At 42.7% G+C, this 12,137-nt stretch overlaps 1 protein-coding gene across 1 annotated transcript in view; it reads right to left on the bottom strand.

The window, feature by feature from the left end:
• The window catches only part of SH3TC2 (SH3 domain and tetratricopeptide repeats 2), a 57,175-nt gene that overhangs the window by 4,334 nt on the left and 40,704 nt on the right, over nucleotides 1-12,137 (bottom strand). Inside the window, exons 13-15 of the mRNA XM_084252523.1 lie at nucleotides 6,476-6,626; nucleotides 2,981-3,103; nucleotides 790-940 (exon numbers count right to left, since the gene is read on the bottom strand). Coding sequence (XP_084108649.1) covers nucleotides 790-940; nucleotides 2,981-3,103; nucleotides 6,476-6,626 — 425 coding nt within the window. The remainder of the gene's footprint in view (nucleotides 1-789; nucleotides 941-2,980; nucleotides 3,104-6,475; nucleotides 6,627-12,137) is intronic.

Genomic DNA, 12,137 nt, shown 5'->3' on the forward strand with positions numbered 1-12,137 from the left:
ACCGCTCAATAAGGTTTTCTGCAATAAGGAAAATGGTAGGAAAAGGAGAGAGAGTAATTAGACACTCTAAAGTGTCTAACACCCTTGATCTGGAATCTTCACCCAAGACTCCATTTGCCTCAAAATGGAATCAAGGCTTCTCGCATCAAACTGCATATCTCGAGCACCAACAACTGAGATGAGGTTTTGTTTTTTTAATTCAGTCTTTTTTTATGTTTTTAATGACCTTTGTTGTTCCCCAATAGCTTTTGGTATAAGTGCAAACTGTGTCAGCTTATTAGTGAGTTAAGTTGATAGGAATGTCACCATTTACATTTTAATTCCTTGGGGGAAATGTGCTTTTGACTAAGGATCAAACAGTCAAAACTTTAGGTCACAGTCCTTTGGAGTGTTAGGACAGGGGCCATTGTTGGTATGGAGATAAAATACCATTTACCCTGTGCTGGCGAACAATACCAACTACACAATAATAATAATAATTAATGTGGCACTGGTATCACATATCAAGTACGTATTTTACACCAAGCACTATGACCCATGTTTCACACGGATTATCATTGCTCCTCGCAACAACTGCAGGAGATGGGTGCTATTTTCAAGCCTGATGCTATTTGCCAGTGACAAACTTGAGGCTTAGAGACATTAAACAACTTGGTTAATTGATTGTTTTGGACCTGGGATTTGAACCCACACAGTCTGATTTCAGAGTGTCTGCTGTCACTGCTTTGCTGTCCCTCCTCAGGGAGTATTTCTCCTTCCATTCAAACACCAGCAGGGAAGGCCACCTACCTGCGACTGTGCTGAGCCTGGCAGCCAGTGTGGCAAATTCTAGAGCCTTCTCGTAGCCTTCCAGGCTGATCTGCAACTCAGTCAACTTGTTGAAAATCCGGAGCTCCGTTCTCAATGCCTTCAGCCTCCTTGCTAAAGGAATAGCCCCAGCCTGAGAACATAGTGGAGGGGTTCAGAATATGCCTCCCCCAGATAGGCTGCTTTGAGATGTGGGCAGCTAAAGACAAGTTGCACCCAGCTTACTCAGGAAGCCTTTTTCTGTCTTTCCCTTAATTGTTTACCGTAATTTGTATAGAAAGCACTGTCAAGGGGCCTCCCTGGTGGCGCAGTGGTTGAGCGTTGGGTTGCAAGGCAGCCCGCAGCCTCTGCAGCGCCAGTTCGATCCCCGGCAGCCGGGCGAGGGTCCCACATGGCGCGCAGACCTCTCCTGCCACCCGCTGCTCCCCTCAGCAGTGTATCATCAGTCTGCCTGCTCTGTTTCCCGCTCTGGCTCTAGTGAATTCTCTCACCCTCCCGCATTTCTGACTGTACCCAGTGCTTGTATAAATAAATAAATAAATCTTTAAAAAAAAAAAAAAAAAAGCACTGTCAAGGAAGTAAGCTACGTAACACCCAGTAAGTACAAAAACAAAAACACACATATACGTAAACTAAATGCAGTAGACTGGGGGACACTTAGCAAAACCTGTGTTCAAAGTCTTCTCTGCCCCATTGTTTCGCAGGCTCAGGAAACATTGGTTAGCAAACATTTGCTCTTCTCCTGTTCCTGTGAATTGCCTTCCTTCCCTTTGAAGTCCCAGATGCTATCGCCCAAGATTGCAGATATACCTCACGCTGCCTCTCTGGGGCTCTTGGGTCATTTTAAGGCCTTCCCTACCCCCCATGTAGGTAATTAAATCTGTTTGTCTTCTGTTAGTCTAGCTTATGCCATTTTAGTCATTAGAACGGCCAAGGAACCTAGAAGGGTAAAAAGAAAGGAAAGTACTTCCTCCCCAATAATAGGCACGGGAATCTTAGCCTCGGCAAGAACCATGGATAAAGATGGACTCTAAGAGGCTTGCATGCCACAGGCAGGGCTGAGCCACAGAGGGTTGTTGTGACTAAAAGCAAAGAATGACAGCTGTACTTCCATGCATGTCTTTCCTTAACTTGCTCACCTGGTCCTTGCTCTTGGTTGCTACACACAGAAATTAGAGGTAGAATAACTAGAAGTCATCAGCCCTCCTAAAATTAGAAAAGCTGAATGTGGGAAAAGGGATATGACTTTCTCCAAGGTCACATGGGAAGTTATTTCTCTCCTAACTACATGCTCCCTTAGCACCATATCTACAAAGTGCACATATGCAATATTGGCATAGTGTCTGAGAGTGCCCAATAAATGGTCAGCTCTATTATTTTTATTATGATAGACTTTGGAGCAGGTCACTTCACCTCTCTGAGCCTTTATTTTCTCATCTATAAAATACATATAAAGATAAGCACAACAGTCAGGAAAGTGCTTCCTGCTCTCCCCACCCTAGCTCAGTGCCTGAAACTTACTGGGTGCTTGAGAAGTGTTTGATGATTGAATAAACAACTGATAAGTGAATGAATATCTGAATAAATGAAATTTTAGGTTCAAATAAGATAATTAGGTTCCCCAAATTTTAGTCAGGGTGAACAGCAAATATGATTTTTGACATTTCGTTAACTTCTGGACATATTTAATTGGTATAATTTATTAAATAAACCCTTATTATCTTGCCTCATCCACTGCAATATCTTTGAAATCATGGGTTAGATGAACTGGTGTTACACAATTTTAATTTTTTAAAATATATTAAAATGCATGCTTGATAAAAACAGAGTCAAAGAAAAGCATTCATTCATGGCCCATTTAAAATCATCTCCCACGATGTCACCAGCAGTACATGAGAGCATTCTGGAAAGTATTAAGTGTGCTACAAACTGTAAAGTACAATGCACACAAGAGGGGTGATGATTAGAGTGTTTATCAAGCACGAGAATGATAAGGTATACCCGCAGCCTCCTGGAGAGTGCCATACAGAAGAGAGGGCATCGTGGGCATTGGAGAGGAAGGGGAGAAAAAGAAATACCAGTCAGAGAGGGGAAAGGGTTGGATCCCAGGCCCCAGTCCCCACGAACCCCATCTGTGCCCGGCCCAGCTGGACACAGGCAGCCCAGGACTCACTCGGTAATACTCTACAGCACGGTGCCTGCGGCGGGTCCCATTGAAGAACAAGTCACCTGCTTCTTCGTAGAGCTTAAGAGCCAGGGAGGGCTCCTCCAACTTCAGGGCTTTCTGGATGGCGGCCTGGGAGGGACAGAGATGGCTGTCAAAGACAGGAAGATAGAGAGAAGGACTTCCAAACGCCCACAGGACAGGCAGGCGTGTGATAGCAGGCCAATAGTTTAACCTTCTGCTAAAGTGCATGAACTCTGAGTTGCCCCCCACACCCCCACTCACAGGGCTGGTGAAAAGCTATGGAGGGTCTCTGATCTCGCATCTCCCCATCATGCTAGGAGAGACTACTTTGGTAACCCTAGAAATGATTTTTTTGCAGTATAAAAACAAACATTTTGTGTTTTAATAGAACAAACAATGTGTTTTAGAAAAACAAGACTCCTTTTGGATTGTTCTAAAATGGCGATGCAGGATGCACTCCCTACGTGCCCGGTCTGCCCCGGCAGTGGGTTCCTGCTCCCAAAGCAGTGATAGTGAAGGCAAAGATAAACAGCTGGGACTACATCAAATTAAAGAGCTTCTGCACAGCAAAAGAGACAATAACAAAAACAAAGAGAAACCCCACCAACTGGGAGAAAGTTTTTGCAAACAACACTAATGATAAAGGACTGATCACAAAAATCTGCAAAGAGCTGATGAGACTCGACAACAACAAAGAAAATAATCCAGTCAAAAAATGGGCAGAAGAGCTAAAAAGAAACTTCTCTGAAGAGGAAATGCAAATGGCCAACAGGCATATGAAAAAAATGTTCAACATCACTTGTAATCAGGGAAATGCAAATCAAAACTACCATGAGATACCATCTCACACCAGTGAGAATGGCACATATTAAAAAAACTAGCAACAGCAAATGTTGGCGAGGGTGTGGAGAAAAAGGAACTCTCCTGCACTGTTGGTGGGAGTGCAAACTGGTCCAACCACTATGGAGAGCTGTGTGGAGATTTCTGGACCTACTAAACATAGAGCTTCCATATGATCCAGCAATTCCACTCCTAGGTATTTACCCAAAGGACACAGAAACATCAATTCCAAAGAGCACCTGCACCCCTATGTTTATAGCAGCACTGTTTACAATAGCTAAGCTTTGGAAACAACCCAAATGCCCCAAAATAGATGACTGGATCAAGAAGATGTGGTACATATATACCATGGAATATTACTCAGCATTCAAAAAAGATAAACACATGCAATTTGCAGCAACATGGATGGCGCTGGAAGGGATCATGCTCAGTGAAATAAGCCAGAAAGAAAAAGAAAAATACCAGATGGTCTCACTCATAGCAGAAATCTAGAAAACTTAAATAAGGGACCAGGAAAAAGAATAACTATAAGAAAGAAAATATCGAAATCAACAAACAGCTATGAACAAGAGACACTCTATGGGAGGTGGGGGGTGGGGAGGGGAGGGATTGGGGTCAAAATAAGGGGATTGCAATTGTATGGGGAATATAAAAATAAAATTTATTAAAAAAAAACAAGACTCGTAATACATCAAAACCTGTGACTTCAGGCAGTATCACTTAATGTTAAAATCTAAGTTGATTTGAAGCGGAGTAAAAGTGGGGAGTAAATAATCATACAGAAGATATCCTGACTGGTTGTGTAAATGACTGAGGCTTGGAAAACAGTTGTCTAGGCCAACACCTGCCCTTTCCAGATGGAGAAACTGAGGCTTAGGAAAGAACAAGAAACTTCTCCAAGGCCAAGTTCACATCACCAGTTAGTGGAAAGCAAACACTAGTGTCTTCTAATCCATTATCCTTCTTCCAACCCCCATGAGGAAAGAGAAAGAAAGCCCTCTTTCTCTCCTACAAGGCATTTCATATTGCATCTAAACAGAATGTCCCCCAACCTCTGCAGCATGGCTCCAGGACCTCAAAACACTTTGGTGGGGATGGCCCCAGAGCCTCAGTTAGGTGGCAGTCCACAGTGGGGTGGGCCTGAGACCAGAGAATTGCAGGACCCCACTATCATTGCACTTGGCAGTGAGCTGGAGTCTGAGTCGGGAGGCACTGCCACCCAGCAGGGAACCACCCAGACAGCTCCCTTGGGGCCAGAAAGTGACGCACAGGACTCCATTGTCTGCACTCTGAAAATGCTTCCAGCTCTAAAATCTAAAGGTATGATGTTCTAGAACTGAGAATGAATGCTTTAAGTCAAACTGCCATGGTGCAGTCTTTACTTCTCACTAGTCGTTAGACCTCAGGCAAGTTATTCAGTCTCACTAAAATATGTCAGCAAGTGGAAATTTCAGTAGAAACTCCTGCTGCATTTGTAATGAGAATTAAACTACATCACGCATGTGATACGCTCAACAAAGCCTCCAGGGTGCTGTAGGCATGCAGTCAGCATACACACCATATAAGACTCAGTGGAAGTGAGTTTAGGTTTAAGTAATAGAATAAAGGGAATAATAAGGGGAAGGAAGGAATGACAGCAGGCCTATTTTTGAGATAACAAATGTCCTTACCTGCCAAAAAAAAGCAGAAAAATAGTTATAATAATAATCTGATTGATTAAGTATTTTCTAAGTCCCCAGCATTTAATAAATGCATTTACTATAAGTGATTTCTACTCCTTATGCTAAGAAGTGAAAAAAGCTCAGAAAGCTCACATAGCAAGCCCAAAGTCACACAGTACCTAATTGGTGACCACAGAATTTGGTTGCAGGCTTGTCTGTCTCCAAAGCCCAGGCCTTGTATCACCACACTGTACCATATCTCAGACATTAAAGGTGTGCAAAGAAAAGAATCCTAAGAGGCAATCATGTTAAAACCCTGCACACATCAACCTTGACTCTAGTTGCAGCAAAACCCTAGAATCAAAATGCATGTGGGTTTTTTTGGTGGTCTCGCTTATAGGAGGGATATAAGGAAACCAAACAAAGATGAGGAAAAGACATAACTTGCAGACAAACCATAGATCTGAGGCACACAGCAAGGGGAGGGGAAGGAGAGGGCTCAAAACAGGGGCCAGAAGAGCAAGGGACTGTGGTGATGGATCACGGGTGCCACCGCAGTGGTAGGAGAATTATGGGAACAACACCTGAGGGGAGAATCAAATATTATGCAAAAAATGAACAACGATGTAAGAAAATTAAAAAATAAATCAATTAAAAAAAAGATGGAGGTGAAAGATGATCAAGGCAAAGAATTAAAAAAAAAACCAAAGTGCGTGAGTCGGGAAAATGGCTATAACCATGTGACGGGGTCGGGGGTGGGGGCTCACAGCAGTACGTGGGACGTGGGGTCTGCTGTTTGCCTCCTGTATTCAGCCCGCCAGACCTCCCTGGGTTCAATCTTATGCCCAGGGAGCTGCCCCACCCCCCTCAAAGGACGTGGCCTGGATATCACCTCTCTCTAGTTAAGCCAGTCACTTTGGAGGGTGCAGCTGCCTGCCCAAATGTTCCGAGTCGGCAGCGGCGCCAACAGGAGACCCACCTGCAGGTACAGCTCCACCAGCTCGTCTTCCTGCATGAGGTAGTGGAGTCGCCCGGCCCCCAGCCAGGCCTCAGCAGCCTTGTCTCTCTCTCCCAGATCGATGAAGATACGCAGGCTCTCTTTGATGCAGGTGAGGGACTTCCTGAGGGATCTAGGATGCAGACATGGATCATAGGGTGTGAGGTCTCAAAGGGATCTGGGAGTTACTCAGCACAGAGGAAGCCAAGGTTCTGGGAGGGAACAACTTATCATCACATAGACTTTTGAATCCCAGCTCTGCCTTAACCAGCTGTGTGATCTTGAGGAAGTGCAGAACCTCTCTGTGCCTTAGTTTTCCCATCTGTAAAATGGGCATATAATTATCGCAACTTTGAGGATTAAATGAGGTAATAGAACTATTGTGTTCAGAACAGTGCCTACAGTATAGTAAGCACTTGGTGAATATTTAAATGTTAGTTATCATTATTATTATTACAACCCATCATCCATCGCTCTTTTGACTACACTACAGAATTTTTTGTCAGAAGCCCTTAGCAAGCAGTAAATGCCAAATGCATATTTACGGAATACATGCACAAATAAATGACCATAGTGATGACTTTGATCTTTGTTTTAGAAGGAAAATCAAAGGACAAAAGTTTTTAAAGTTGGTGCTTAACATAGTACTCTTGAATTTTCTGGAAAATTGTCTTATGTTAGAAAACTCTCCCCCATGACAGGGATTAATGATGAAAAGAGACAGAGGTAATGTAGAGTTGCACAGGTTCAGAATTCTAGAACAAGACCAAGTACTGGAAATCATCCAGACAGTAGTTCTTAACTCCAACAACATCAGAATGAGCTGGAAGCTTTCAAACATAAAAACGTAGGCAAAGTCATCCCGTTTGTTGACATGCATGCTACCAGGGGGCCGTGAGCAGGTGGCTCAGGCACCAGCATCTTGCAAGACTCTCTAGTAGGGACGCCATACATGGCTGGGCTTGAGTCTTGCTGATCTAGTCCAGCCCCTTTATGGCTGGTCGAAAGATGGGAAGTGACTTGCACAAGGTTGTCTGGCACACTGGTAAAGATCTAAGCCAGAACCCCCTTCTCTGAGTTCCGGCACAGGATTCATTCCACCACATACCCATTCTTCAGGTCCAATTCACAGCTGGGTAATGCATCAGCATTACAGATTCCTGGAGCTGATGCTGAGTCAGAGCCATTTTGGCTGTACACCAGGAATCTGTATTTCCAAGACACATAAGACATACCCAGGTTATGTTCAGGCTCAAGGAAATTTGAGACCACTGCACCAAACTATGCGAATCCTTCTAAAAACTTTGGTCATCATTGACCAGTCTGTGACCAGTTAGGAGGGCTTCATCAGATATAACCATCACCCCCCAGGCTTCTTTGAGCACAGGGAATAAGAAGGTTCTACCTGAGACGTCTTATGAATGAGGCAACCATTGGAGCTCTGGAGAAAGTTCCAGACTCTTGACCCTTATTAATTCCGAGAAGAAAGAACTTGATGTTCTCTATAGGCTTACTCTTGACATAAGATTTAATGCTGTCAGGATGGGCACTTGTCACCCTCTCACCAGGCTGCTGCTGAGAATGGGTTGTGACCTGGACTACTGCATGCAATGCTGGACCTCACCCACCTCTTTGGAGGAGCTAGGTCATCCAAAGTTCTCTCACTACAGGAAGTCCTGCCCTTCTCTCATCCACTCTGTACCCCCAAACCTCAAGCAGTATTGAGATCCTTGGCACAACTGGCTTCCATCACTCTCCCCACCCCCACTGGAAGATTTGATGGAGACAGGACCCTGGCACACCATCCTAATTCTGGTTTCTGCTCTGTATTTATTCCCACTTCTGCTCTGGGAGACCTTTAGGCAATTTTCTCCAGACCCCCAAGAAGCAAGATTTGGATTCGTATAGAAGCCAACTCAAAGTGCAGGCATTTGTTTCTTGGATTATTTTCTCTCTTAGATCACTATGTCTGTGAATGAAAGATCGGTATCTCTCTCCAGGAAATATTCCCATGGGGGGAGGGATGGAGTGGGGGAGGGCTTATAGAGACCCAGCTACTCACAGGCACTAACAAGACTTGTAGAGCACTGAAGGGTTTCCCAAAGACCACTGCCACCTGCCAAGATTCACACCTCATCCATGACCTCCAGTAAAACACAATGTCTTTATGGTCTTAAATTACGAGGTAGTCGGCAACTCCTTTGGTTCTTTCCTATCATCACTCATCACCCCATTTGTTCACCTCTGTCAATCAATAATCTCTGCTGTCTGACACACCAAATGAGTCAATGGTTTGGCCTGGAAAGGGCCAGCACCCCAGTTCCTCTAGTCACCCCTAAGGCTGTAGGTCAAAAGAAGTGAGGAGCATGGTGGGATAGCCTCGAGTCAGCCTGATCCCCAGTCTCATGCCTTCCTGGAATTCCCTGACAGAATCCCCCACCCTTAGCTGAAAGTGTTCTTCCCTTTCCCTCGAATCCTGCCCTGCAGATGCCCACCGTCTCTCCCGTGAATACTTGTGACCTTTGCTTGCAATGACTTCAAGTTTTGTGCAAATGGAAATCCTTTGAAGAAATCGACATCAAAACCCACTCAATATATTCCTCCTAGAACAACTCAGTGCCAGGAGATATATATAAAAGTATCCTGCAGATACTTTTGTTTAACTTCTTTTATCAGACAGGGAAAACCTCATACAGCATTCCCCTTCTCACCTCAGCTACCAGGAAGCTTAGAGCTAAATTACAGTTACCTCCTCCAGGTGCATGGACACACCTGTTTCTCTGTGTCTGTTAACTGGTCTTTGTTCTTTTGTTTTTTCTTTTTTCTCAAATACTCTGCAGAAGGAGGTGATTTAAACAGACTAAAAGTACATACAGCATTATACAATGTGATAAACCAACATTCAATAAAAAAAAAATTTAAGATACAGCATTATAGCATGTTCTCCTTCATGAGCCTTCTACGAAGAAATGAGGACCCTGTGGTTGTGAGGGCTTCACGTGGCACCTGAAGCATTTCCCTTCTCCCTCTAGTCTAGTTTTCCCTCTTGCGTCAGTGGTAAAGCAGAAGTAGATGTTTACTTCCTCCTAATTAAATAAACAACAATCTCTGACTTTAGCACTATAGATTAAAATACAGTATTAAAATACCCTAGCATGGATCAACTTCCAAGACCTCCAAAACTTCACTCCTCAGTAAAAGCAATGATAATACTGGTGAAAAAAAAAAAAAAGTCAAGATCAACACGTTCAGAACTACTAGAAATTAACCAAACACTTGAAATAATTTGAGGAACATTTTTTCAAGAAAAAAGCTGAATCATTCTCAGAATATTGAGTTGTCTTGCTTTTTTAATTTCCTTTAGGGGTATCACCTCTCTCCAGCTCTGTGACTTTTAAAACCAAAGGTCTTGCAATCCCAGTAGCTGGGAAAACCGCTAGCCGCAACCAGGGAGGGGTTGGAAATCCCCAAAGTTCTGTCCCCAGGGGATTGTATTGTCACTATTTGACCTGTCTGGAAGTTCCCTGAAAGCCTCCACTCACAGAACTTGTTTTTGTTAACCCAGAGCTCTCTCTGTGTAGACTCCCCTTTCCCCTGTGGTATCTGTCCAAAAAGATCAACAACAACAATTGCTTAACATGGCTCCTGCCCAAGGTGGTGGAAGCATTTGGAGCAAAGAAGAAGCTGATTTTTAAAAAGTCAAAAATAAAAGGGAAAACGAAATGTTCATTAGGCTCTGAAAAACTGCCTATTCCTGGAATCTAGAACACCACACGCATATGCAGGACTGTGTGCCTGTCTAGGAAACTCCTGAGATTGTTAAAAGTTAAGATGGTAATTTTTATCCTCAGAGTAATCAATGAGAAAATAGATGGCAAAAAGGAGGCTATTAACCCTACCTTATTAGTAAAAGCAAATGAATTAAATGTAAATGGGTCAAATACTTCAGTCAAAAAACAAAGATTGGCAGAATGATGTTTCTGGCCTTTTTGATATATGCCATTCTTACTGGAGTGAGGTGGTATCTCATTGTGGTTTTGATTTGCATTTCCCCAATTATAAGTGATGCTGAACATTTTTCCATATGCCTGTTGGCCATTTGCATTTCCTCTTTGGAGAAGTGTCTCTTTAGTTCTTTTGCCCATTTATTTTTAAATATTTATATATAGACATATTTTACATCATTGTTCATTTTTGTACAATGTTTGATTTCTCTTCTCAGGTATTGTCCCCACAAAATTCCCACCACCAAGTCACCCGTGAACCATCACCATGGTCTTTTATGCTCTCCCTCCCGCTCCCGTGCTGAATGTCTCCAATTCATAGTTGCCTGCTAGTTTTGTCTTTTTTTTTCCCTGATCTCTTATTTGGTTCCCCTATTGTTTGACTGTGTTGTTTGTTTTGTTTTTGTTGCATTATGTAAGCTCTTTGTAGATCTTTGATATCAGTCCCTTATCAGTTGTACAGTGTGCAAATATTTTCTCCCATTCAATAGGATGGCTTATGTTAGCTGAAATTAGCCAGAAAGAAAAAGGTAAATACCAGATGGTTTCACCTATATGTGGAATATAGAGAAACCAAACCAAAGATCAAGAAAAAGACAAAACTATCAAGCTGACCATAGATCTGAGACATGCAGCAAGGAGGGTGGAGGGGGTCAAAACAGGGAGAGAAGAGCTCAAGGGAATATGGTGATGGATCATGGTGAGATGATGATGAAAGAATTAAGGGGACTACGATGTAAAAAAAAAATTAGTTAATAAAACATAAAATTGAAAAAAGATTGGCATAATGAGTGTTTTTAAGCTGTCTACAAAAGATACTTTAGATTCAAAGACACAGGAAAAAAATATAACAGTTTCCATAAAAGTTGAAAAAAAGATACATCAACCGAAGAGAACAGGAATGGCTAGACTAATAAGGTAAAAATTCCAAAATTGTCATTAAAGATAATGAGGGAATTTTTATGATAAAAGAACCAATCTACCATGAATATTATTCTGCAATAAAAAGGCATGAAATACATATATATGTGACAACATGAATACACCTCAAAAATTACCCTAAGTGACTAAACCAGTCACGGAAGTCACATCTTACATGTATCCATTTACACGAAACGTCCAGAAGAGGTGAATCCGCAGAGACGGAAAGCAGAGCAGTGGCTGCCAGCGCCAGGCTGGGCGTGGGTTAATGGAGAATGACTGCTAGTGGGAATAGGGTTTCCTTTGTGGGCACTAAAAGTATTCTGACATTTAGAGGATTCTGTGAGTGTGCTAACATCACTGAACTGTACATTTATTCAAAGGCTGAATTTCATGGTATGTGCATATACTTCAATAAAGCTATTATTTAAAAGCTCAATTCGGGAAACTCTTCTATAAGATTTCTGAATAATCAGGCTCTGCTTGAATATTTGTAATGATGCCACACTCACATCCACAGAGGATGGACTGCTCCATGTCGAGATAGTGCCGTGGGAATCTTTTTCCAAATTATTACATTCCTCTCCAGCTACCTCAGTTCCTGATATATTAGAAGCCCCCCACCAGGTGATAAAAAGATCAACATTTCATCGTGATTTTTTAAGTGCAAGAAACAAGTAACAGAAGAGAATATTGCATAACAGAACTTTTATCATATC

The sequence above is a fragment of the Talpa europaea genome, assembly GCF_964194135.1.
Source record: "Talpa europaea genome assembly, chromosome: 13".
Taxonomy (NCBI): Eukaryota; Metazoa; Chordata; class Mammalia; order Eulipotyphla; family Talpidae; genus Talpa; species Talpa europaea.